Source organism: Onthophagus taurus, chromosome 1 (assembly GCF_036711975.1).
Source record: "Onthophagus taurus isolate NC chromosome 1, IU_Otau_3.0, whole genome shotgun sequence".
Taxonomy (NCBI): Eukaryota; Metazoa; Arthropoda; class Insecta; order Coleoptera; family Scarabaeidae; genus Onthophagus; species Onthophagus taurus.
Genome location: NC_091966.1, coordinates 31,657,841 through 31,680,967, shown reverse-complemented (window position 1 = coordinate 31,680,967; position 23,127 = coordinate 31,657,841). Strand labels below are relative to the sequence as shown.

The 23,127-nt window shown below is 31.9% G+C and overlaps 1 protein-coding gene across 4 annotated transcripts in view; it reads left to right on the top strand.

Moving 5' to 3' along the window:
- The window catches only part of LOC111417584 (WD repeat-containing protein 47), a 94,350-nt gene that overhangs the window by 3,603 nt on the left and 67,620 nt on the right, over positions 1 to 23,127 (top strand). Inside the window, exons 1-2 of one of the 4 annotated variants that reach the window (XM_071199708.1) lie at positions 5,609 to 5,807; positions 18,253 to 19,857. In XM_071199708.1, the coding sequence (XP_071055809.1) occupies positions 5,740 to 5,807; positions 18,253 to 19,857 (1,673 nt within the window). In that variant the 5' untranslated portion in view covers positions 5,609 to 5,739. Of the gene's footprint in view, positions 1 to 5,608; positions 5,808 to 11,596; positions 11,649 to 18,252; positions 19,858 to 23,127 lie in introns of those variants that run through there. The other 3 variants (XM_023049907.2, XM_023049909.2, XM_023049908.2) reach the window with 3 other exon arrangements.

The window sequence follows — 23,127 nt, the reverse complement described above, 5'->3', positions numbered from 1 at the left end:
TATTATTTAGATAATTTAGTAATTAATTAAAAATCTTCGCTGATGTAATTGATCAAGTTACAAAAGCAATTTGTCTTGATGTTACTTAGAATTCTTGGATTGTACCGTAAGATTAAAGTCTCATGTAACAGCTGCGTCTTCGCAAAAATAATCACTACGTAAAAATGCGGTTGCAAAATACGAGACATTACAATTCGTAAAATATTTTAGATGCATTATTTAATCATGCTTAAATTACATCGTTTTAGTTTCAATTTCAATTTTGTCAAATCTCTTTAATATTCAGTTTTAATCCGACTTTTTTGGACCCTGAATTTAAAGTTTTTGTCCCGAAAACAAGAAAAGGGAGATTATGTAAAAGTCCCACAACGAAAATGATATAATAATGGTATTGTGCAGCTCTAACAAGGGAAGTGTCACAACTGTGTCTCACCGATTTCGATGCAATTTGGTACAGTCATAGAATGGGCCAAAATAAGGTTCGTACATTTTTTTATACGTGCGGTAAAAGCCCCTGGGGCGAGTTATAGGGGTTGAAAGTTTGGAGAAAAAGTACGTTTTCACTTATATTTTAAAAATGAAAAGTGCTATCAAAATTTGGTAAATTGTAACTGATATTCATTTTAAAAGAGCTTTCTTTTGATGTATCACACATATACCAGAGGGTTAAGAAGGGCGAACTACCCCTATTTTTTTGGAATTATTTAAAAACCACCCTATCGATTTTGGCGGCATTAAGTATACTTCCAGCACGTTCAAAAATATTAGTTAAGGGTTTTTTCCCATTCGCTCTAGATCATCCCCAGCGAAGTTACGGGGGTTAACATGTAACCACTTTTCGTAAGAATGATGTGATAAAATTGTCAGGTATTTTGAAAATACTTTAACAAAACCGTAAATTAGTCGCACAATAAAATGTTTAATGTAAAATAAGGCATAATACACCATTTAGGGGTGGTTGGGGTTAACCACCCCCTTAAAAATTAATTCTATCCCGGGCATTACTTGTTGATTACGGCGAAATTTGGTACTGTGTTTGTTTTATATTTGAAGTAAAAATTTTTGAAAATGGTTATAAGGGTTACAAATTAGGGGTAGTTTTTTGTTTATACCTCGAAGATGAAAACTGCCATCGTAACTGTGGTATTGTTTTTTAAAAATCTATCTATCGATGTTCCACGAGGTAAACTACCCTCATTTTCTTTAAATAATAAATATAAAACTACTAGATAAATAAGATATTTTATTTATTTATGAGTTAAAAAGCAACTGACAAAAAAAAATAGTTCAATATACCAAAGAAGTTTATTCTACATTACTAATTGACGTTTTTTATGTTCAATGTTAATAATAAATTGCCACTACATGATATTGATATACGCAGATGGGCTATACAAGCTAGAAATGAAAAGAATTTATCTCCTCAACTGTTCAAAGCATCTCATAGCTGGGTGCAACGTTTTAAGAAAGCAAATCGGTTAGTAAGCCGAAAAATAACAAAATTTCTATCCCAAAAACAAATTGGAAATGTTGATCGAGTAAAAACTTTAGCAAAAGATTTCGTTAAAGAGGCAAAGCTACAAATCCAAATATATGGACCTGAAAACACCTACAATTCGGATCAGAGCGGTTTTAACTTGGAATTCCATTCGGGAAGAACATTAAGCGATTTAGGAGTTAAAACCGTAGAAAGTGTGGTCCAGTCGGTGTCATCTACAACGCACAGTTACACAATTCAACCCGTAATATCTGCTGATGGGAAACTTCTTTCTCCACTTTTTATTGTTTTAAAAGAACCCTCTGGCAGCTTTGGACCGAGGGTAGCAAATACAATGTTTAAAGCAGACAATATATACGTTTTGGCATCAAAATCTGGAAAGTTAACTTCAGAACACATGAAAAATTGGCTCCAAAATGTATATTTTCCAAATACTGGTTCTAAATCATTATTATTATTAGATTCTTGGAGTGGCCATTGTCCTGAAGTTATTAGTGAAATAACTCCATCAGGTACTAATTTTAAACATTTATCTATACCTGCAGGGACAACAGGTCAAATACAGCCCCTAGATGTATTTGGTTTCAGAATATGGAAAAATTTTATTAGAAGATTCTCTGATCAGATTATTCTTTACCAGTATGATGTCAATTTACATCAGAGGGATAACATATTAAAATTGCAATCGTTGACGCATAACCAGTTGGCTTCCCCTCGGTTTATAAATGTTTTTAAATACGCATGGTTTGCAAGTGGCTATATAGAGGAGAGACCAGACCATTTTGAAAATCCCGTGGAAGTTTGCTTTTCGAGTGAGAAGCCAACGTGTGATATCTGTGGGGATATAGCGGTCATAACATGTGCATGGTGTAAAAAATCCTTATGTTTAAAACATTTTTTCCACGACTTTCATTTTTGCCAACACTACGTAGAATAAAAATAAATTTAATATTGAAAATTAATATAATACATAAAAAACGTCAATTAGTAATGTAGAATAAACTTCTTTGGTATATTGAACTATTTTTTTTGTCAGTTGCTTTTTAACTCATAAATAAATAAAATATCTTATTTATCTAGTAGTTTTATATTTATTATTTAAAGAAAATGAGGGTAGTTTACCTCGTGGAACATCGATAGATAGATTTTTAAAAAACAATACCACAGTTACGATGGCAGTTTTCATCTTCGAGGTATAAACAAAAAACTACCCCTAATTTGTAACCCTTATAACCATTTTCAAAAATTTTTACTTCAAATATAAAACAAACACAGTACCAAATTTCGCCGTAATCGACAAATAACGCCCGGGATAGAATTAATTTTTAAGGGGGTGGATAACCCCAACAACCCCTATATGGTGTATTATGCCTTATTTTACACTAAACATTTTATTGTGCGACTAATTTACGGTTTTGTTTAAAGTATTTTCAAAATACCTGACAATTTTATCACATCATTCTTACGAAAAGTGCTTACATGTTAACCCCCGTAACTTCGCTGGGGTTGATCTAGGGCGAATGGGAAAAAACCCTTAACTAATATTTTTGAACGCACTAGAAGTATACTTAATGCCGCCAAAATCGATAGGGTGGTTTTTAAATAATTCCAAAAAAATAGGGGTAGTTCGCCCTTTTTAACCCTCTGCTATATGTGTGACACATCAAAAGAAAGCTCTTTTAAAATGAATATCAGTTACAATTTACCAAATTTTGATAGCACTTTTCGTTTTCAAAATATAAGTGAAAACGTACTTTTTCTCCAAACTTTCAACCCCTATAACTCGCCCCAGGGGCTTTTACCGCACGTATAAAAAAATGTGCGAACCTTATTTTGGCCCATTCTATGACTGTACCAAATTGCATCGAAATCGGTGAGACACAGTTGTGACACTTCCCTTGTAAGTTGCATACAAAATCCTCGAAGGTGATTGGTTAGTCCAAGTCGGCGGAAACCGATCGTGTAGAAATCGAAGTTTTTCTCAGTTTTTTATACTTAGGTGTATTTCGAGGCAGTTATCAAATTGCCTTGATGATTTTATTATTTAGATGATTAGATGATTTATTATGATTGATTTTTCAAACGATGTCTTCGGAATAGAAATGTTCCGTATGGTGATGTCTAAAACAAGGTTTAGATTTCTTCTCTGATGTATTTGTTTTGATGAAAAAGCAACCTAATCGCAAGAGAGCACAACAGCTGTTGTAAGAGATATAGTCACTTGTTTTGTCGAAAATTGTAAGTCTTGCTATTACCCTGGTGAAAATGTAATTATCGATGAAATGCTTACAGTATTTTGAGGACGATGTTTCTTTAGACAATACATTCCTTAAAAGCCTAGTAAATATGGAATAAAAATCTTTTATATAATAATATGCAATACTAAGGCATTCTATACATACTGTATGTCCGTAAAGTAGCTGATATAGGCGATAAAATCTTTATAAACGGTTTCTGGCAAAATCCCTGAAACGGGTCTAAAGATTTAAGACAATGCACAGATTGAGTTGATCAAGCTTTGTATAATATTGATCATAAGGCAGAAAAGTGGTAGCATGGTTGTTCTGGCATTTCGTAGATATTTCAATTGTTTATACTTATATTTTTCATAAAATGAGTACATCTCATAATCAAACATTTAAAAAGTTTACTTCATGTTGTAATTGATCTCATCCAAACATTTCAGAACAACCAACCAAATTAGCTAAACACGCTCAACCAGCAACATAAACTGCACCTTGCTGAAGAAATGAAGAACAGCAATGCCAACACATAAAGTTTTTCGATTTGGATTAGTATGGAGTATGCTGTAACAAATTTATTTATTATTACTAAAATATTGAATTAAAATGAATTACTCTCTCTCTCTCTTCAGTCGTTTCATACATCGTGACTCGTTCATGGAGGTTATGTGGTGACCCTTCGCCATGCCTCTCTGTGGTCTATAGTACGCATCACTTGGAAAATCGACATCTGTGCTAGATCTTTTACTTGATCTATATATCTCACGGATGACCTGCCTCATGACCTTTTGCCATCAACCTTTCTCTGTATCATTTTTGGTAAATCCTTGTAACATCGTTCATTATTTTTTTATAGGAATTACCATTTTATTTCATATTTTGGGTTTCTCTGTCAGTTTAACATACAAGTGCTTGATCAAATTCATCATCATTTTCTTCTTCCTTAGCTTTTCGATGTTTTGTTTGCATTTACGATTGCATCTATAGTGTTCCGTTTTTCGATAACATGGCGAATTGTCCTCACTTGTAAGAAATTCTTATCTCTCTTCGTTTAAGATTTCTGGAGTCTGTAAACTAAACGGTAATCGTCACGATCGGCAATTTATTTTATGGCACGACGCCACCTGATGCGCGACAAGACGTTATTCTCGCTTATGTTATGCCTCAAAGAAAAATCGATTATGTCAGTTAACCTATGTATTAACGAAACATATGTATTAATTAATTAGTAGGGATTCCATTTTTTAGAGTCATCCGAAATAAGTGTGTCCCATTTAAGCGAAATAGATTATATAATTTTCAAATAGAATTGTTTGAAAAGATTAAGTTAATGACGCAATTAATAAACTCTTATTTAATTAAATTTAAACTAGTGATACTATTTTTACTTTGTTTAATTAATTCACCCAATAAAAAGGTACTTCATATCATAAACATCGCAATTTCTGATATTTATGTTATTATGTAAATTCCACCTGGAGTTAATCCAAAAACTTGAAATTAGCATATCAAGATTTTAAAACATTTTATGTTCTTCTTTTTTTGAGGTAACTTTAAAAATTTTTCTGCCACATAATTATGTGCACATGCAAAATTTAATAAAAAAAAACTGCATCATCATAAATCGACCTTACTCGTCGTCTTTACGTCTTCTCCTCTTTGGTATCTTAAAAGAAGTTAATGATTCTTGGCCGCTCCATTCCCGGAACAAAGTCACTACGGCCACTACTCGTCCGATACGAAGGGGGCCTTCTCTGATTGCTTCACGGCACCGGTGTCGACCGTGCGGTTTACGGTATCTTGGCAGCTTACCATGCTTCGTACCAGCACCCAGCGGGAGCTTTCAGTGTTTCGCCTTCTTTTGCGACAACCGTTTCGATTTTCGTGACGATTTAAACACGTTTAGAGATCTCTTTAAATGTATCTTCAATAATTTTTGTTCGTTTATTTTTTTGGTGATGAAGTGATAACGTTATGATGAATCGAAATGGATAAAGGATGGTCGTCGTGACTTCTACTGAAACTTGTATACCCGTTACTTATCATAAGGATCATTTTAGAGGCAGGTCAGTTGATTTAGAAAAAAATATTGATTTGAAGTGGTTTCACTTATTTGTCAATATTCCTTATTTTTTAATTACTTTGTTAGCACTTCAAATCAATAAAGTTTACAGTAAATAATATAAGTAAGCGTAATTTAACTTTAGTAATTAGGTATATTAACTTACAGAAATAGCTTTTCCTAATTAATACTCTACTTATTAAATAAAATCAAGATGATTTTTGTTATAATTTATTTGGTGTAATAATAATTTTTCCGTCTACGTAACATATTAATTACACTTTTCCTTATTAATACTTTACAGTTGAGCTCCCTGCAAATTGTTCACTCAACGGAACTCACTTTTCTATTAATTCGCTTTTATAATATAAAAATATAAGAACGAATTCCTTAATAATTTCATAACAGACTCTTCTCAAATCAACAAAGAAAGCTGTTTATGGTAAAAAATGTAAACGTTTGCTGAATAATTAAAATCAAACCATTTAAGATTCTTATTGGAACGGTGAATGACTGAAACATTCTGAACACTGTGACTACAGAATTTCAATTAACTTCCATAAACCTTCATCGCAAATTCGTGCAAAGAATCACTTTAAAACTTTTGTATTAAACATTAATTACTTTTTAAAAAAAACCTGGAACAGCTGGTCTTTAACATATTAATTAATTATTTTGCATTTCAAAAATTCAATAACATATGGTAACCTATAATAGAGAACCTAAATACAACACACTTTCTATAATGTCTTTTGCAGTCGTTAATAGACAAAAATAATGATAAAAGTACATTAACGATAAAAGCATCTATTTAATCACGAGAGTACACTAATGGTTAATATAAACATTTTTTTAGCTTTAAGTAGCCAATCTCATAGCCCTACTTTCATACTAACTTCTTAAGATTTAAAAGATTTCCATGAATAAATGAAATCGTAAATATGTAATTTGTGACTTGCGTGCAAGAGGTCACAGGTCAGGACGTTACCCACCAAGCTTTCCTTTGTGTTATTATAAAAAGGAATTTCTGTGTGGTATAATTTATTGATCCATGTGTGTGACACGAAACTCCTCGTAGATGAAAACAGGTTTTGTCTCATTTTCACATAATATTAATTCGAATCTTTTCTAAGATAAAAAATTAATTCTCGCGCTGAATGTGTTTCGTTTCGTTGATTCGGTCGGTTGTTTGTGTGCAGTGCTTAAATAAACTCAAATAAAACGTAACGGGTTACGTTCGTTAAATGTTCTAGATACTCGCAGCACAGAGGGAATTTATAAATAGAAACGTGTAAGTTTTCGATTTTCACGCACAATCTTTGAAAGTGTAAAAGGGCGGCTTTCTTTTTAATTTTCAAGTGATTTTAAATTTGTAAATAAGTGTATTGTGAGTGCAAATTTCCAGATAAAATGTCTTCAATTAAAGTTGATTGTTGATTTCTAAAAATAAGAGGTAAAGTTTTTGAATATCTCAGTTATAATTAGATGTTTCTTAAATCCTTTGTATCCAATGTTTTAATATCATCAGTTTTGATCTATCCTACGATATATTTTAATCAGTTAATCAAAGTTGTGTTTATTTTAAACAATAAATTATAACCGTTACTTCGCCTGAAGATGATCATAATGGATCAAAACCAGTTAAAATAACTGGAACAGAATAACAGATATCTTAAGTGATTCATTTTTATCATGATGATTATGTTTAAAGAGACACGGCCCCCCAAGTTTTTTAATTACATATGAAACAGTATCAAGGATCACAATTGGATCACCTGTATATAACGAAGTTTTTTATTCACGTCATCTAGTTCAGCAAGCATAGCTAATCAATAAATACTTCACTCATACATTTTAATTGCCATGCAACCATAGAATGGTTGCCCTATTTGCGAACCTTCTCTATTAGTCATTGTGGAAGTGGTGAGTACGTTTGATCACGTCTAAAACAGGTCAACTACTAACTCGGCATTTTCAATGTACAGGTACTACCGTGTTTTAACTTAGTATGTTAGTTAATTAAAAGGTTAAATTTATCATTTGATACATTATAGCCATTAATTTATTAAAAACCAGTCATACTGCAATTTTGGTATCAATCTCAATGCTTCAAACTGGTTTATTGTAAATTTAAAATGGTTAAATCATAGTTGCTCAAATTTGGCTTTAATAATCATATACTAATAGATTCTATATAAGATCTAAAAACAATTAGAACAATTTTACACAGAACTGGCTTTTGGATGTTTTAACTGATTTAGAGTACAATATTACACTGGCCGAAGAGCTTATAAATCGATATTTATTCAATATTTATATAATTAACTAGGGAGGAAAACTCATTACCGTTTGCTCCATGTTCAAGATACCTCAACCGGATATTTCTTAATTGGACAGCACATTTCATGCTGTATAATATTTCATATCGTTTTTCAACACGTTCATTTATTCAGTATGATCAATATATTTTCAGGCTGAGTTTTTCAATTATGTTCTTCTTTTATTGATCGCAATGTTTTTTTGTTTCCTGAAAGATGTCATTCATGTTTCTATAGAAAACAGAAAATGTATAAATCTTACTAAATGTTTCATATAACCTTGAAGCAGGGTTTCTATATCAATGATTTCTGCACTTAAATTTTACCAAAGCTGCAACACTTATAGCAAATGACATGCATTTCTATACTATGATTACTTTCTTTCTATTGCTGGTAATGAACTGCTCCAAATTGATGTAAGCAATGCACAATGCTTAAAGACGTTCGAAATGTAGGAAATTTATCATAACTTAATCCCTTCGCCATAATAATGAATGTAGTTTAAGAAAGCTTTTTTTTGTTCAGATATATATCATGTTAATTATTCTATTCAAGCACAAATCTCGTCCAAATTTGTATTATCCTATAGGTAAATAACGGATAGATTAGTTTCAAATATGTCATAGGAACAGAAGTCTCAACTTCACCTTCTTCTGGATGTAGTACAAATACTTCAGAAACATAAGATCGACAATAGAATAGTGAGAATTATTTATGAATCACAATAGCTTAACAAGAATAAAAACTACAGACGGAATAACGGAACCAGTACCGAAATGGGTGCGGTCCAGACGACGTGAATGGAAGGACCATGTCAATAGGATGTTTCCGGAGTCATTGGCCAAATGGACCATGGTAGATAAACCAGGCACCAAACGAGCCCTTGCGGGACCATTTAAAAGGTGGTATGAAAGTTAGTGATGGAAGTATATAGTCACAGGTGTAAAATGTAGAAAAAACAGGACGTCATCTTTTTAGAAGAGGAAGAAGAAAAAGACAACCCCAAAAGCCAATACTCCACTACTTTACTCATTCTTACTTTACACATTCGTGACACTATTTTTCCAAGTGGTATCGTGTCGTTTACGCCTTCGTTGTTGTTTACTTCACATATGCTGTAAATCTAAATTCCTTTTCGAGGATAACTCGAAACCGAATTTTAACTCGAATTTTCATAGTTGGAGCAGTGTTGACGAGCTTCATTGTTTTTTTGGTCATTTTTGGTCTTTTGGTGTTTACGATCTCATACGCAACATCATTATATGTAACCATGCTTTTGTCGTAATACTTATCGTTAAATTTATCAGATACAGTAGTTTTTATTAGCCAACTGCATGTATAATCTTCATCCAGCCGAAAATATGTCGAAAGTTACAGGTTCGGATCACCATAAACAATGTCAATCGACCACATAGGAAATTGATCGTTCTGTATAAACTTTACATACAAGTTCACATCGTGAAGAAAGTAGAGATATGGAAGCACAATGGATCTTTATGATATCCGATGAAGTTCTATCAGATCAAGAATAAAAAAATGGTTGGAAGGGAGAGCAGTAACATTCTGATCTGATTGGCGTCGGTGGCACTAGTTTTAATGCCAATCAAGGCTTTTAAATTTTTTCCTCGGAGGTAAGCGAGAAAGAAGTCGTACCTATGTCTAATTGGTATATCTGATCCCTGAAGATGGTTATAAAGAAAGCTCACAACACGCTTCCTAACACGAACAGAAGTTTTGTTCCAGCAAACCTTGAAAGATCAGAAAGAGATTCAAAGGGTTAATAATACAAGATTTTTTCATTAACATCGACCAAAGTGATAATATCGCTCTGAGGAAGAGCGTCAAATCAACATCATTAGCTAAATTTGTGATAATAACACCTTATTCTAAAACGTATTGGACGTAAAGGTTAAGCATAAATCAATGAGTAATTGACGTATGTCTTCTTCAACTCCACAGCTCAGTGAGTGCATCAATCTCTGCTTTAATACGCAACGATGAAATAGGTGTCACATGGGTAGATGTATTAATAATTTAATCGAGGACAAATTGAGTTTAGAAAGGAACAATGAAACGGCCATTCGTATCATTGAAAATGAGAAAATTGTTAGACTAGTATTTTTTGGTAACATGTAAAACATATGTTATTTTTAAACATAATGATATTCGATATTTGGTGATACTTATTTTATTTCAATGTAAATATAATGTAAAACTCGCATATTTCTAGATTTAAAATCATATGCATTTAATATACGAAATGAATGATATAAATATAACCCATGATAGTACTTAAGCTGTCAATGGCTATTAAGCTCCACATAATGTAATTGTGTACGAGCATTTCCTTTAATATAATTATGCAAATATAAGCTAGGTATCTTAGTATTTCATCGATTTTAACTTCCACCGCTAGCGGATACTATATTTATAGTGACACTTATTAGACAACATTTGTACTCATTATAGAATTGATTCCCGATGATGCATACACGAAGGAACCAACAGAAATTAAAATCAAATTAATTTGTTACTATAAAAATATAAGGTACTTTATGCTTTTTGATTGAGATCCCATTTTATATCGCGATTTAGATAAACTTTAAACTTATATTTCAAGACATTTATTGTAAATGCCTTTCATTTCCATTTAACTAAAGTTATTGAAGACCAAATAGGGCGGGAAAAGAATAATAAAACATTTCTTAATAAAAATCTTCGTTTCACTCACGTGTCCTTATTTACCTCAGCAGCTTCTGCCGATGTAAATCAATGACACGTTTGCATTAAAAAGAAGTACGACTTTCCCGCCTTAACACACAAATTACTAGTTTCTTAGTCCACGCATTGAAGTTTTATCAATTTTCAATTGAATTTATTCTAAAAAATAATTGTAAATGGTAAATTAACCATTAAGTCTAAACAAACTTAAACATGTGTGAAAGCGCTAAAATTCTTCGTTGAAAATCTCTCTAACGCATACTTTAACTTACTTCATCGATCTCTTCGTTGCAATTTCCAAATTGGGATGAATTTCTCTTTTCCATTTTAACCTGTCTTTTTAAGACCAATTTTTTTAATGATAAATTATAACTTTTACATTAGTACTTTTTAATTATTCGACGATGTTACGTTATAATCAATAAAAAACACAATTCCTTTCAAAAGTAATTATACCTGTATTCCTTTCATTTTCACTTTTGAAAAGAAAGGATGCGGTTTCCCTAAAAACAAAACCAACGTGAGTCACGTTGTTTCCGTAAACACGTCTTTGATGACGCCATAAATACTAAATGAACTTCTGGTTGGACGCTTTACGGCTTTTTTACAGCTTTGTACCTTTTGTAAATGCTTTTTAAAGGTATCACGTTGCCTTTATATAACCCACCTGTTTTTTTCAAAATGTTTCAGTATATCATCATGAGGCCAATGATACAGTTCGTGTTTGTTTGATAATTTTACTAATTTTTTGGATATTTTCTTAATTAAATAAGTGATTGCCTCTTTTATAAATAGAGTGGAAAAAGGTGAAATATTTTACAGTTATACGTTTGTTATAAAGCATTATTGTAACGTTCTAGTTTCAATTGGTGTTATGAGGTTTCAATATAAATACAGATATGGTTTGTACATGATGTGAAAGCTAAATAAAGTTTTGATTTTTTTAGTTGAGACGATAACATTAATAGAAACTATACATTTTCTGACATCATTTGTGGTTGTAACATCAAAATTGAAAGCATATAAATATTTTCATGTAACCTGTATTTACTCAGTTGTAACGCTTATTTTCTCACTAATGCGTTCTCAAGTCGTCAAGGGGCGCCAATAATAGCAACGCAATACGGTTACCCAGTATTCTTGAACGATCTAAAATTAGTCGTTTTAATTAACGTTCACTTCCTGCTCAAGTGTTCAAACCGAAATTATCCCCATATAAAACGATAGTTTACGATCTCGTTTCGATTTCCTCGTTTAGATTTGAATTAGATATTTTAAATTAAAGAAATTATTTATAAGAAACGATTCTTAAAAATATAACTGTCGATGTTGTTGGATTTCTTGAACGTGTACAGTAACTTTTCTCTTGCGTAAGTCTGGCCACCACCTGTCAATGCATTCCGAAAGAGGAATAATTACAATACACCTCCGTGAAAATATCCAAGTAACATGTTGCCGACGAGCCAGTGAAATTTTAACCATCAGCTAAAATTTTATATTAATGATTGTAACGTGTCTTGGTACTTTCGCGATACTTTCAAACAATTTATCTTGTCCTGGCATATATCAATTGTAAATTATTATCTTAATGATCAATATAAACCATGTTAAAGTTAGTTGTATTAAAATGTGGGTCATTGAGAATTAAAATTTAACAATTTATTGCTAAACATAAAAGTTCTTTTTTATGTTATAATTTGTATCAATTTCTGGGCTATATTCGTCAACAAGTAGTAGCATTTTTTTAAATACATATCTAATCTCTTCATATAAACACCTTTTTTAAATAGAGATAAACGAATAATTTGATATACTAACCTATTATGTTATTTCCTGTATTTGGAATAAATGGATACCTATAAATTGTGTACATGGGCATTTAAACATTTTTTAAATAAAAAAAATTGCGTTTACCCTTGCTGGCTGTCTTTGGAATGACTGCATTTGCTTGTGGGTTTAGAATCATCGATTTCTTAGTATGAAGACTACAAAGGAATTATGTCTTGCACAAGTTCAAGTATAGGATACTAGACAACAAAATATGAGGATTTAAACCTTCGACATATACTAATGTCGTTGGTTTATGAGATATTCAAAATTCAAAATAAAATTTTTCCTTTAATTTGTTATTATTTTTCAAAATTATAGTACTATACTTTTAGGTTTCCTCTGTAACCAATTAAAAAAAAGCTTCAAGTTCAATCATTTGATTGATCATCAATTATGTATTTTGTTGCTATTAGATTCTATTACCAATCATTCCTCAAATTATTCAAAATCTTATCTTGCCTTCTACGAAATCTTCGCTTTCAATATGTACAATGAACAACCGTTTGTCTTTCCCGAAAGGGCTTCGTAAACATGTGAATAATCAGCATCTACAAAAGTTTCTCTGCCCAAAGCATTTTTCTTATCTGTCCAAATCTTATGAATAGTGTTTCTCCATCATTCGATATCTGAAATTAAAATAAAAACAAACTTTGTAAAAACTTCCTTGCTTTATTATTTAAATATACTCGGTACCGGTTTCGACGTCTTAAAAAGTCATCATCAGTCGAATAGTCAGAGCACTAATCAAAACTGGAAATAAACAATACACAATTTAAAATTAACATTTCATCGACTTCTCCATTATCAACTCTCTATTTCCATACATTTAGTTTTGCTATGGCAGCATTTACTTTATCTTGGACATGAAACATGAAAACATTTTTTTATATGTTTGTAATCGAAAAAAGTAAACTGCTTGCTGCAGCAGGCTCAGTCAAAGTAATATTTGTAAGTTACAAATAAGATAATCTACACTTTTTCAGGTTTAATTCAGAAAGTCTCAATTTATATTCAAATTTGTCAGGTTTGTTTAAAACAGTATCCATTCTAATTAGCAATTTCAGGAATAATTGCCATTAAAATAAATCAACTAAAACAGTGTTATGTGAAATTCAGATTTGTTAAGCTTATTTCAGAATATATCAAATATAATTCACATTAATTTCTTCAAGTTAATTTTAGAACATATCAATTGTAATTCAAAAGGTGTCAATTACTTAAAACAAGATCATCCGATTTGTTGAGGTGTGGATGACATTGACGTTTTTGGTTAGCACGGGACCCCAGCATCCATCTAATTGGAGCAATGTCCGCAGCAGCTATAATATTTATGGAAATACGTCGGGGGATATTTATACCAGAAGCCCTTAATCAGGGAATGCGGATATTGCTTCAATTGTGAGGGGACGTTGCAAATTTTTGGATTGGCGTGATATTTAAAAAATAATGAAATTCAATGGGGCAAAAAATAAATTGGAAAATTGATATTAAGTCAAGATTGCTTTTGACGAGATTTTTATTAAGGAACTTTTTTTCTTCATCGTTATGGAATCTGTTTTCAATATTTCAATACTAAACAATTTGCGGCATCATTAATTAAATTTCTCGCCATCTTTTGGGTCATTTCTTGTCCATTGACTATAACACATAACTAGAATGTGTTGCAACAAAAGTGTGTATTTCTTTTATTCTATTGGCTGTAAATCTGAATTAAACTTACCGTAATCTGAGATTCCTTTAACGCTTTCTGAAATAAAACTGATACATATATTAGAATTACGTTATGATACACATTAAAAAGTAACAGTTAGAATTAGAATAGATACTTTCTGAAATTAACATACCTTTACCGGAAAATATGTTAATCAGCTTCATTACTGCGGTATATCTTCAATTGTGCAACATGTAGTGATCTTTATAAATTGAGATTTTTTTTAATATTACGAATAAAAGAATATTGAAAAATTTCCAAACGGTAGTTTCGAATACAAATATTCCCAGTCTATTGTTGCTAATTACAATACAACCTATAATAGATAGTAACTAGCAAATTTCCGAGCGGTTTTTATAATTTCTTTCGTAATTACATGAAACGTTGAAGGAAAATGATTAACTTTATCTTTAACAATTGATACAAATTCCCTGACTTGTATCAAAATGTCGTTACGTTAAGCACACTTTTGTATTATGTAGGGTGGGTTTAAATACAGGTTTACTATGTAATTCATCTCCCACCCTCGTCAAGTTAAGTACATGCGTGCTACATATTGCCCACTCGGGATCTACGTGTGTCCACGCGACTAATTATGCGACAGAGACCGTAATCATTTTTATTTTTAAATGGTTTTTAATAACGTAAACATGTCTAAAATATAATACTTTAAGTTGGAATTGTGATAACCATGACCTGGACCCGTTGCATGCCCGTTTTGATACACAATTATATTCTTTCATTTCTTTATTTTGCCATCAAATCATATTCAAGTTTGGCAAGAAAATAGGAGATAGCTAAATCTGGCGAATAGGGTGTATGAGAAATTAACTCATTAATTTTGTGCATTGCCCTGATGTCACAAGACTTCCCTTTTCATGAAATGAGGCTGATTTTTCTTGATTTTATCACCGAAACACTACAAGAAGTTCACATACTCTAAACTTCACTCGCTGTTGATTATTTTTCCTTTATTAACCCATGCATATCCCAAAAAATTAATGCTACGACTATGCCAGCAATGGGCCTGTCTTCTTCTTCGTCTCAGGCATAAAGTGATGAACTCATGTTTGAAATTTCCTTTGGAACACGTTCGCCATTGGTTATTATAAATATATTTATTCATCACCCGAATACAAAAACACGATCCGAGAGAACTTTACCATCCAACATGTGTAACGCGGTACATCATACGTGTTTACATAATTACGTATACCCATGGACAAAACTTTATACATTTTACGATTACAACCTTGACTTGTATTAATTTTTTTCTGGTTTTTAAATTAATAGGTTGTTATAATGTTAGTAGGTTATGCAAAAAAGTTGTGATAAATGGGGTCATTGTATCGGACCGAGAGTCCCATAATCTCGATTTAATTCTAACAATCGTTAAAGAGGGACTGAAAAAATATTTTAAGTGGATTTATTGTAGATTACACAATAATGGTGGTAGTAATTATAATAAGCAAAGACGAACATTACATTAGTTAAATACGAGTACTTAATTTTTGCATTTGAAACAACAAACTCATGTATTTCCTTATTCATTCTTATTCCTTATTGCTTCATTTACAAGTGTCAAATTATATAAATACATCCACTAAAGTGCAAGGGTGTTAATACACAGCTGATCCTAATGGCCAATAAGTTCTAAAAGCCCACAGCTTCCAAAGCTATTATAAACATTTTCCATGGGAGGGTCATTATAGATGGTAGTACTTATAAATATGAACAGGTTTCTGAAGATGCCCAAGGGGCAAATCATAAGTGTCATTCATAAATATCGTTCTTATCTCATCATTTCTTTAATAAGAATATTTATGAAGAGTAAATTCAAAGTTTTATAGCATGTTAATAATTAAAAAACTTTATTATATTAATCGAAATTAAACCCATAAATGTAAATTAATTAAAAACAAAATTTACATTACTTCAGATTCTTCAACGCACCTCAACAATACAAATTATTTATGCAATGATGTCATTTATTACAAAAACATTTTGGTGTCTTCGAACTCTATAAGTCCACCAGACTCACCATGAATAAGTTCACCATGAATGGAGAAAAGTTATATATATTTTATTGTGTTTTTCACGACCACAATGTTCTGGGTTTATATCAAAGTGATCGGATAAATCCTTAGAACTTAAGAATCATTCGAAATTTTGAGACTTATATTTCCAGATTACCGTTGGAATAAATAAGGCTCATCATAAAATGCCAATGAGTCAAGCAGTTTCAATGATAAATTATCATAATGTTAATCTTTTTACTTATTAGAGATGTCCAAAAAAACTATTCAATTTAAATGTTTATACTAACACACACGTAACACAATTGCACAACTGCTAAAATCCTCATTATGGTTTTAGCGGTTGTAAATAATAATGATAATAATAATGAGTCAACACAATTACTGTAAACATATAAGCCAGGATTAACATGTGTTCTTCGCATGTCTTCTTCTGCGTATAGGTATAATGAAAGTACCATTAGGGTGAATGAATTTTGACAGATAATTTAAATTCCATTCTTCGGCCGAAAATCTCCAGCATCTACATCAACTATAAAATCTTTTGTCCGTCGATATAATGAATATTAATAATTTTGTATAAGAAAAACTAATGTACCAATTTTTGATACTTTGGTATCATTGAATTCGTCTTCTCATTATCTTTCCAAACCTTCCTAATATTACTAATATTATTGGGTTTATTAAAAAAACCCATATTGATTATATTTTTTATTTATAGGTTCTTAATGAAGGAACAGGAAACGTTATTAGTTCTGACGTTAGAAATAAAACTGTTTCCAGAATCCCTTTCAAAATTGCTGTTACTAATACAAAACACTATGCATGCTGCGACGAGACATCATTTGAGGAAAAGATTCATGGCAGCTTCATTTTGTGTAATGGCTTATCAATAAAAACACATTTTTGTTTTCTCAAAAGAAAAACAAGATAGACCGTTTCTAAGAAGTAGTTTTAGATTGTCGAGTTTCAATCACTTTTAGTTGAAATTATTAATTATAATTATCTCATGTACGACACATTGCAAAACATTATTACTATATCCTTTCGTTTTAAAATAAATTTTTGTAATAGAAATATTACTTATTTTACTATATCATAAAAATTCTTTCATTTCGACTTGAAATTGAATGTTCTACTCGGTATTTTAGTTTCATCATTACATTGAATCACCATGTACATTTTTAGTATTAATTTCACCTATAAATCATTTCTTAATCACTATCAATAAAGTCGTATATACATTAAGGTTTTTATATACCTTTGTAAACCTTGTTTTAATTAACTTTCTGCAACAATTTAATTATCCCCAAGTTTTTTTTAATTTGTTTTGTATCGCTAAATCAACTATTACTTTTGTAAATTCCATTAACTTAATCCATCTAATTATATTCCTTGTCATTTTAATTATTTTAAAGGCATATTTTGTTTGCAAATTAACACATTTTCCATTCTTTAGATTTAATTGGGCAACAATAACTTGTTCCTCATTCCCTATACTTCTTCAAATACACATTATTCCCGTAACTTGTTACGCTCCTTAAACACAAACACACACATAAAGATCGTTACCGGTTACCTTGTTACATTGTTAAGGCGTAACCGTACGTCAGGTTAACGTTGTTACTCGGCAATTCTAAGTGGTTATTGAGTGGAAGTCATAAGTTGAGCTACCGGCAATCTATTTTAAGCTGTTCTCCACGCTGAGAAGAGTGTGTTTATCCGATTGTTTTGTTTTTTTAAATAAATGGGACTTTGTTCTATATATAGAAATTTTCTCATTTAATTTATTTCTTTATGATAATGTTTTGAAATTTTTTCTTTTTATTTCAGATTACAAATACGGTACGTGATGCCGTCAGCCCGACTAACCCTCCGTGAGGAGGACGTCGTGCGACTGGCCCTTGAATTTTTACATAATCGTGAATTACACATAACTCAATTGAGTTTAGAAAGAGAAACGGGTGTAATAAACGGAGCTTATTCGGATGACGTTCTTTTTCTTCGGCAATTAATTTTGGATGGTCAATGGGATGATGTCTTGGAGTTTATCCAGCCGTTGGAAGCGTTGCCAACTTTCGATATGAAAAAGTTTAACTACGTAATACTTAAGCATAAATACATAGAATTATTATGTATAAAATCGGAGGCGAATACTCAAGGAAGTAGTGTAGATAATGCCGTTGAGGAGGTGGTTAACGTTTTAAGCGAATTGGAGAAATATTCGCCGTCGAAAGATGAATATTCAACGATGTGCTTGCTGTTGACGTTGCCACGATTGACGGATCATTTTAGTTATAAGGATTGGAACCCCAGTAACGCGAGGGTGCAGTGTTTTAGGGAAGTTTATCCACTCGTGTCGGAGTTTTTACCCGGTGATAAAAAAGCGGACCCAATGGTGAATACTTGGGCGAAAAACGATCGATTAATACAATTAATTATCAAAGGGATTTTATACGAATCTTGTGTAAATTACTGCCAAGCAAAAGCAACGGGTACGAAAGAGGCTCAATCTCAAGAAATGAATTTTTCCAGATTACTCGATGGAAGCGTTGGTTTCAGCGATTCAGATTTAAGTTTATTATCGTGGTTACAAAGTATACCCCACGATACTTTTTCGGTACCATTCGAACAAAGAACTTTAAACGTAGAATTAGAGAAACTCGAAAGGCCTTCGTTGGAGACTTCTTGGACGGAACATATGCTCATCACACCTATTAAACCAAAAACGTTTCCACATTCGGCGATGCCATTTACCAGACCACGATCAGCAGCCGATATTATGTCTAGATCTTTAATGCCAGCCCTCGATGGTCTTCCATTCGGTCTCGCACACGGAGCAAGAAGTGCCCAAAACGGTAATCCACGTGTTATGGCACTCAGCACAGGTGATATTCTCGCAAACGGTCCAATGTCGAGGTCGAGTTTTGCCAGCTTCCATTTAACAGGAATAAAAAATAGTAAACTTATGAATACATCAGTTGATAGACTCTTCGAAAACGACGGTGACGTATTTTTAAGTAATAGTTACGCGGACTTTCAACAACTCCCCTCGATACAAGAAGCTAGCACTCCAAAATCAACACCCGTACCACCATCTTCAGGACCTCGATCGAAAAGTCCTGTTGATAAAAAATCATCAGCCTCGACACCGGAACACAGAGGAAGGGAATCGCCCGCTTCTGTTAGTACAGCGAGATCATCGCGGAGAGACTCTTTGAATGAAAAGACTATGAATAGTGTAGTGCCCCAATTGAACGCTGTGCTTTCGGGGCCCGCCCCAGGTTCCCCTGCTTTAGAACACAGCTTTACAGGCGAACTTTTAAAGGAGTTCCAGAGACAAAAACAGAAATTACAAGAAACGTTAGCTTTAAGAGAAAAGGAACGCGAAGAATTACTTAGGCAATTTGGACAAGATAATAAAGTTTTAGATGACGGGTAAGTTTAGTTTTATTTTATAAAAAAACATTAATATTAATTTATAAGATACGCATCTTTTTGATAATTTTGGGATATATAAGAATTTCAATCATTTTGTATCACATTGTAAGAATGCTGTCAGATTAACTGTGATGTCTTTAGGTTTTTTTGAACTAAACCATGACCTATATTCTTTTTTTAACTGAACGAACTGACCCGTTCCGTTATCGTGGCTATACATCGCACTCTGTCAAGTTTTTTTGGCCGATTCTTGTTCAGATTTTAGAAACTGATTGCTACCATATGAAGCAGATTATTAACAGTTTGAAATACATAATGTATTGCATAAAGTGATGGTGACTGTAATGAGCCGAGGACTATTTTTTTTTCGTAGCGAATATCTGATGTCAACTTTAATACTGTTTTAAATTTTACACTTTAATCTCAAACATGCGAGCCATAAATGATAAATGTTTTGTTAAACGATAACTTTAAAGGCGGAGCGCTGAAAAATTAATTACAAAATAAACTTTTGTGGGCAAAATCTCAAAACTCGAAACACTATCTTGTTTTTATAATTGCTAACACAATTATAATCTATACATACAACTAAATATCAAACAATTTTCCGATTTATAATATTGTGGCAGGCAAAACCACAAGCTTTAAAAATAAATTTTAAAAGATTACAAATTACTCTTAAATATACGATAAATGATTACGAATAAATAAAAAAATTAATAAAACGATTTAGGAGCATGAAAAAGTAGTAAATTTAAGTTTAAATTATAAATTTAAATGTTAATAGATGTTATACCTTGTTGGCTATAAAATAATAGGAAGTTTAATTGGAAAACATCACAACAACAGGAATTAATTAACTGGAGAGCTGAAGCCGGTTCTGCTAATTGAAATATAAATATAAAACAAATAAAAATATACAAAAACAATTACGTCAACATGAGTAAATTGCTGAAAGTTTTAAGGCACAATTAAAATTAAACAAAATATGAATATTAAACGTAATAATCGATAATATAAGTATGTTGACAGACAAAGAACAGATGTCATCTACTTACTTAAACACAAAAGGTGGTAAAAGGGAATGGAACGCACTTGTCTAGAACAGGGGTCGACAACCTTCTTGATCTATTGACCCAATAATCTTAATTGTTTAACAATAGTTCGCATATATCTACAAAAGAAAACGAGCATTTAATTAGACTAATTATTATTTAATTAAATAATGTAGATAAAATCCTTACTTTTATTTTTATTTGGAAGGAAGCCTCGATATATAGCCATTCTGTAAAAATTACAAAACAATGAATATGTTTATTAAACGAAATTTTGTTTTGCAAGATTGACAATTTCTTAAGACGTTGCTAATTATGGTAAGGATCCTTGATGATTGTAACCAGTTCTTAAAATAAAACTCGTATTGACAAAAGAGATGGTAACGATAATCAATTCTGAATAATATCTTCTTTTTCTGCGTTACTATTAATAACGTATTTGGTAATTCAGCTTGCTCATAACCTAGAGTTTCAGCAGAGATATTTCTAAATCTCTATACGTACTCAACTTCTTCTCATTTCTTCTATAATGCATATTCATAAAGTTTAAAATGACTCTGATATAATTTACAACTGCTGAGAATGTCATTAAAGCACTAATATTTGATATTAATCCACTTGTGAATTAACTGCAAACTCTTCAGTATCTTGGATGCTATTGTGCTTACCAGGTGTTCAGTGAATATCGGCCAAGAAGTAATGTTTACCCGTCGTTGCAACGAAAGCTGTTCCAATTTACAGTAATACTATGTTATGGTAAAAAGAAAATTCGTATATGGTAAAGATTGACTTATTGTTAGTACAAATCATTCTTGTAATTGGTTTTTTGTGTTTTGCTTGAAAATCACGAGCATTCATCGTTTCTGCTTCCAACAATATGGTCTTGTATTCTGCTAATTCGTTCATAAAATGGGTTCAATTGTTTATGAACAATAATAGTAAGATGATTTGAGCCAGAGTTTTTTGCCGAAAGATACTCCTTGATAGTGTAAATTCTTGAAACATGAAATGACTAGACTTAGTAACTATTGTGGATTTTTATTTACAATTGGGTCTTACGATATCTGTACATAACTTGCATAAGTTGCGTAGACGTTAATGATGTTGTAAAGAGTTCTCGGGAGATGCGTTATTGTCGTCAGAGAAATTTTCGATAGTTAATGCGAAAAGCAACCAGCTGAACGACATAATGATGATAACCATTATTATTATTTATTAACCATTTTTTGATGATTCACTCAATGCCTTTTATGGTTACTTTCTCCATGAGGTATCATTGGGCGAGACCCCTAGTTTATTAAGGAACCTGCCTATTTGATTTATTATAGCAGATGTGTGCTACAAAGCCAGATGTGTACACTCAATTTATCAGATGATTATTTTACTCTCATTGTTACTAGATTAACTGGTAAGGACGTACAGAGTAATATCTATGATAATTTAGCTCAAACCAAACCTGAACGTAAAAAAGAGCGATAAAGAAATAACTAATTAAACACTATATTATTGGTTACATTGGGCACATTATAAATGCTTTTAACCGATAGTCACAAGTTTATTCGGTAGACGCTACAGGGTTTCAATATTAAACTAGCCGCAATTGAAGAACACTTGTTAATTGAGACGTAAGTGTTACGCGAGTTCTGGTTGGCGATTCCTAGACTTGCAGAACATATTTTCACAATGATCGTTGTTATAATCGGAATTATTGATAGTTGGCTGTCCGTTGGAGTGCCTAATGTGTATACAGTTGCGAACAAAAGTCTACATACAGCATTGAATTATGAGGTTTTTGTACAACGTAATATAAGATAACATAAAATTAGTATTACAATGTGATTATAGATACTTACTTATTCACAAAAAAGAACTAAACACAAATCGCTCAACAGCTACATACTAAAAATTCAACAAATAATACAAAACATAATAGGACAAAAGTTTCCATACGCAGTAGTTTTTAACTAAAAATAAATTATTTGGTCCATGTAACGACAGTTTTTAAAACTCAATATTTCGTTTTCCCTCCATGAGCTTCTATAACACCACGCAGGCGTTGTGGCATTGAAGCAACTACGTTTGTTGTCTCTTCTGCTGTTATTTCACCCCAAGATTCGACTAATACAGATTTCAGTGCTTTCGCATCTGATTTTGCGCTGCCGGATCTTACGTTCCAAAAGCTACCAAACATGCTCGATTGGATTTAAATCCG